This window comes from Vitis riparia, chromosome 16 (assembly GCF_004353265.1).
Source record: "Vitis riparia cultivar Riparia Gloire de Montpellier isolate 1030 chromosome 16, EGFV_Vit.rip_1.0, whole genome shotgun sequence".
Lineage (NCBI taxonomy): Eukaryota > Viridiplantae > Streptophyta > Magnoliopsida > Vitales > Vitaceae > Vitis > Vitis riparia.
The window spans coordinates 9,300,425-9,306,244 of NC_048446.1; the positions used below are offsets into that span (position 1 = coordinate 9,300,425).

At 35.7% G+C, this 5,820-nt stretch overlaps 1 protein-coding gene across 1 annotated transcript; it reads left to right on the forward strand.

Annotated features, from left to right (window-relative positions):
* The first annotated feature begins 514 nt into the window (after nt 1-514).
* LOC117934300 (hexose carrier protein HEX6) lies at nt 515-4,203 on the forward strand. Its single transcript, XM_034855983.1, has 3 exons — nt 515-698; nt 1,125-1,447; nt 2,896-4,203. The coding sequence occupies exons 1-3, from the start codon at nt 569-571 to the stop codon at nt 3,967-3,969; spliced, it is 1,527 nt and encodes a 508-aa protein (XP_034711874.1). The 5' UTR covers nt 515-568; the 3' UTR covers nt 3,970-4,203.
* Nucleotides 4,204-5,820: the final 1,617 nt, after the last annotated feature.

Below are 5,820 nucleotides of genomic sequence, written 5' to 3' on the forward strand. Positions count from 1 at the left end.
TTTTTTTTTTTTTTTTTTCATTTAATTTTATCAATTGTATAAATGCGATTTTGTTTCCAAGATTCTATTGAATCACAAATTGGCATAACCTTATCATGACCCAATTTTAAGGGCTTCTCTCTTTTATTTCCATTTAAAAAAATATTTAAGATCTCTTGCTGATGAAAATTCAAAATTTGGTCCAATAATTGAGCAAGAGTCAACAAGGATCCCTTCGTTTATTAAATATTCCTTTAACGAGAGATTCTCTTTCTTTGTTCAGACTTCAGACGGAAGCAATTGATTGGTCCAGTTTGAATCTATTGTATTGCGTGTCTGATAGTGGAAGCCCATGATACTCTAAAGCTCCAACCCCAATGTTCAGCCCCACATGCCCCATATAACTCCAAATTCACAGCAAAAGTACGAAAAGTTTTTATTACTTTTTTATAGTAAACATGTCCTAGCATAGACGACCATATTCACCAGTCAAGAAAGACTGCTTCTCTCTCATCTTTATTTTATCTTCCACTCTTTGTCATCATATCTATCCACAGATTTCTCTCTATCCTTTTCTCTCTTCACAGCCATGGCAGTGGGAATTGCAGTAACAAGCCATGGTGGGCACTACAATGGAAGAATAACCCTATTTGTTGTTCTATCTTGTATGATGGCTGGCATGGGAGGAGTCATTTTCGGATATGATATTGGAATTTCAGGTCTGTGGAACTTCGTTTCATTATATCATTGTTCTATCGGCTGATTCTAGCTCTATATTAGTCAACAACTTCTTCTTAAACTAAAGCATAGTTTAGGATTCATCAACTTAATCACTTCAGTGTTCTTGAATATGTAGACACGTTTACATCACATTCTATCTGCCATCATCGATTTAAGGTATTTATAATCGATGTGGGGGATTTCAATTTTCAGGCAAGTTTGTGAAATGGAAGGCTATTAGTCCCATGTCGTAAGTGAAAGAGACCTTAATTTTCTCAACATCAAGCTTATTAGAATCACCCCATTTTGTTTTCCTTGGGTACAAAGTGATTCTATAGCAATGATGTGTGTGATAGATTCTACAGGGAAAATACTTTTTTTTCTTTTCTTTTGTTGTTATTAACTTATGCAAATAAATTGTGAAGGCGGGGTGACCTCCATGGATTCATTTCTAAAGAAATTCTTCCCGGAGGTGTACAAGAGGATGATAGAAGACACCGAGATTAGCAACTACTGCAAATTCGACAGTCAATTGTTGACCTCATTCACATCCTCCCTTTATATTGCTGGCCTTGTTGCTTCCTTTGTTGCTTCTTGGATCACTAAAAAGTTCGGGCGCAAGCCAACCATCCTTGCTGGAGGGGCTGCCTTTCTCATCGGATCAGCACTAGGTGGTGCCGCCTTCAATGTCTATATGGTTATATTAGGCCGGATTTTGCTTGGCGTTGGCGTTGGTTTTGCAAACCAGGTAGTGTATCTCATTGCCATTTTTCTTTCATTTTTGTCAAACATCCATTTATTTTTAAAAACATTTTTTAAATTAAAAGTAATTCTTAAAATCTCTAACCATTTTTTTATTCAAAATATTTTTACTTAAAATACTTTTTTAAAAAGTTTTTTTAATAAAATCATATCTTATTTCCTTAAAAAAATATCATAAATAAGTTTTCAATAATATAAATATTTTTTAGAAATTTATTATAATATATGGTTTCATCTTGAAATGGTCAATGGACTTCCCTTGGCATCCATCACGAGCACAACTCTAGCTACAGATTTAGGTTAGGTGTCTACACTAGGTTGATACAATCAAGACAGAAACCGAGATCAAGAAAAAAAAAACCACCTATAAGATATGAGAATCCACGTTGCTACAATTAAAGAATAGGAAAATAAAAACTGACTATTAAGATAAGAGAATAGGTGACAATGGTCACCCACATTAATTAAATTTTAAAATCAAAACCTAATATCATGCCTAAAACTTGTATAGGATTCGCTTCCAACATGGTTAACACTATAGGGAAGAAAATTTAAACATTATAGTTTTTATAAAATAAGGATTAATTTTACTCATCTTTCTTGATGATAGATCTAATTATACTTTGGCATTATTAGTTTGAAGTTTCATTAAAAATCTCTTTTATTTTAAATCAAAAAGAGGTGAGTGAAATATATTTATTTTAAACAGTAGAGAAAGATGAATGAAATTAATCCAATAGAATATTTATACTTGTTCAAAAGATGTAATGCCAAATGTTTTATGTGCAGTGACAACTTAAGAGGCCAAACTTGAAAATTGTTAAATTGAAATCCAAATTAGAGAGTATTCAAGCTAATAATGGCTCCCTCAAATGAGATAAAAAGTTATTGTGTTCATTAATACATTAATCATTTCTTAGGTTAGCAACTTCTATAGAATGACAAAACTAGAAGTAGAAATTTAAAGGGTTAATTTCATTTACTTCCAGGACTAGTTGTATTTGACTAAAACCTTGAGAGGGGAGTGAAATTATCCCAAATTTAAGTAGACCTAGCTAATTTAGAGGTCTAAAATTAGGCTTGTTGGGAAGTGTTGTATTCAATCTGTCAAATTTGTTATTGCATTGCATGTCTTTCTTTTAGACCAAGAGAAATTATTTTTATTTTTATTTTTAAATGTAACATGTTAAGGTAAGTCTATTATGAACTATCTCAAATTTACATATTTCCATATTTTAGCTGTGCTTCCAATAGTCCTTATACCTACCACCTTGTGGCATTTCAAAATTTGGAAGCAGAATAAAGTGGTGATGATTTGGTTAGAGAGAAAATAAAAAAGGTGTTTTTAATCAGAAATGATTTTGGCATGTGACAGTAAGGAAGAGATAGATAACATTTTTAACATTGAGACTAGAATCCCACTTTGTATTGCAGGCAGTGCCACTCTACCTATCCGAAATGGCACCACCAAGATACAGAGGGGCAATCAACAATGGCTTTCAATTCAGCATTGGCGTTGGGGCTCTATCAGCTAACCTTATTAACTTTGGCACTGAAAAAATCAAAGGCGGTTGGGGCTGGCGAGTTTCTCTAGCATTGGCTGCAGTTCCGGCTTCAATCCTCACCCTAGGGGCACTTTTTCTCCCAGAAACTCCCAATAGCTTAATCCAACGAAGCAAAGACTATGGAAAGGCTGAGCTGATGTTGCAGCGTGTTCGAGGCACAAACGATGTCCAAGCAGAACTTGATGATCTGGTCAAAGCAAGCTCCCTAGCAAAAACCATCAATGACCCGTTCAAGAAAATCTTGCAAAGGAAATATAGGCCTCAACTTGTTATGGCAATCGCTATACCATTCTTTCAGCAAGTAACGGGAATCAATGTCATTGCATTTTATGCTCCCGTACTTTTCCGGGCAATTGGATTAGGTGTGAGTGCATCCCTCCTGTCAGCAGTTGTGACCGGCGTAGTTGGTATGGCCTCCACCTTCATCTCAATGCTCATAGTAGATAAACTCGGCCGAAGAGTTCTTTTCTTAGTCGGGGGAATACAAATGCTGGTCTCACAACTTATGGTAGGAGGAATATTGGCAGCTGAGCTTGGTGATCATGGTGGGGTGAGCAAAGTGTACGCTTTTCTGGTTCTGCTTTTGATTTGTGTTTATGTCGCTGGGTTCGGGTGGTCCTGGGGTCCATTGGGATGGTTGGTTCCAAGCGAGATTTTCCCACTCGAGATTCGATCAGCTGGGCAAAGCATCACAGTGGCAGTCAGCTTTATCTTCACTTTCATTGTAGCTCAAACATTTTTATCTATGCTCTGCCATTTCAAGTCTGGGATTTTCTTCTTTTTTGGGGGTTGGGTGGTGTTGATGACTGCATTCGTGTATTATTTGCTGCCAGAGACTAAGAGCATTCCCATTGAACAGATGGACAGAGTCTGGAAGGAGCATTGGTTTTGGAAGAGAATTGTGGTTGAAGAGCCCAGCAACCCTAAAATGGAGACAGCCTAAGATTCAATACAAATCTCAACAGCATCCTCCCCTGAGGAAAAACTGTTAATGCATGCATTCATATACAGTTTCTAAATTTAGTGGTTGCTAGACCTTAACTGCTTGTTTAGTTCTGTTGAGCCAAAGATCCAGAAGGCAGCCTTTCATGCACTACAAGAATGAGCTAGCAGTCATAGAAACAATGATCGTAAATTGCCTGACAACTTTTAGTAAAACTTTCACTATCATTTAACACATAGCTGCTATTAATTTGATGATATCCAAACAGCAAACTGTTTGCCACTTCTATATTCAACTGCACTCACATTCATTTGTGCCCACTCAAGCTTTAAAGCAGCCAAAACAGCAACAATGTCTATTGAAAGATAGGATCATGTAATGAAAGCAAGCTCTCAAACTCATCAAATTAAGGGTGAGAAGCACACATCAATTTGATGCAAAAAAAGTTATAAGGTGATGTTTGTTTTACTGATACATTCAATGGCGTTTCCCCAAAGGGTAATTTACTAGCCTATCATGATAAGTATTTGCCTACAATGACGCTTCTAGAAAGCGCCATTGAAGAGAATCTTGACGCTTAAAAAAAGTGTCATAATTAATTATATCCATGGTTTTAAAAACCGGACCGGATCGGCCAGTCACGGTTCCGGTGCGGTCCGGTCAATTGGATCGGAACTATGTAACCGGAATCAGACCGGCGGTCCGACAGGCGAATCGGACGAATCGGCCGATTCCATTCAAACCGGACGGTTCCATTATTATTTTTTTAAAAAAAATTTACAATGATCTGCAGATGCTACACCGGAGGTGAAGACGCCCGCTGAAAAACCCCCTCTCGGCGCCACAAACCCTCAATGAATGAAAGCCCTTTAGATTGTTTTTGGTTTTTGGCGGGCCTCTGTGATTTTTTGATAAAGTGTGTGTGTGTGTGTGTGAGAGAGAGAGAGAGAGAGAGAGAGAGAGAGGGGAGGGGGGGGGGGAAGAGAGAGAGAGATCAGATTGCTTCTGTGATTTTCAAGAGAGAGAGAGAGAGGGGGGACGGTGGTGGGTGGTTTAAATTTTATAATAATAAATTAATAATAATAATAATAATGTGTTTGTTCATTGTGCCAAAAATCATATTTCTTATTGCACCACTTCTTGATTCAATTATTTTTTTTAGACTTGTTCCAAACTTCTTCAAATAGTCATTCAAATGAAGACCAATAAATAAATATGATTTAATGGTAAAATAAATATTAAAAATTAAAAATTTTAATTTTAATTTTAATTTCTAATTTGGAACTAATTTTTTTCATTTTTAAAAAAATATTTAATTTTTAAATAATATATAAATTATTATTTTTATTTTTATAATTATTTTAAATTTTAATAATTTATAAATTTTATATTTATGACGTCACCGGTTCAACCGCGGTTCGACCGCCGATCCTACTAATGAACCGTGAACCGGTAACTTTTCCGGTTCAATGACCGGTCCGGTTTTTAAAACATTGATTATATCAGACTACATTGACACTTTTATAAGCACCATTGTTGAGTAGAAGAAACCTTGACACTTTCTATAAGTGCCATCGTTTAGCAGGTTCAAGTATCGAACTATAATGGCACTTCTAAAAAGTGCCATTGAAGAGAACCTCGACACTTAAAAAAGTGTCATCATTAGTTGTTCACACAACATTAAAACATTTATTAGTGCCATTATTGGGTTGGATAAATGTCACTATTGGTTACTCTCATTCCTTGACACTTAGTAAAAGCATTAAGGAAGATAACTGTTTAATTTTAGTTTCAATTTAATAATTGTTGCACCTAATTTTTCACCTGCTATTGAAATAATGCATACACATA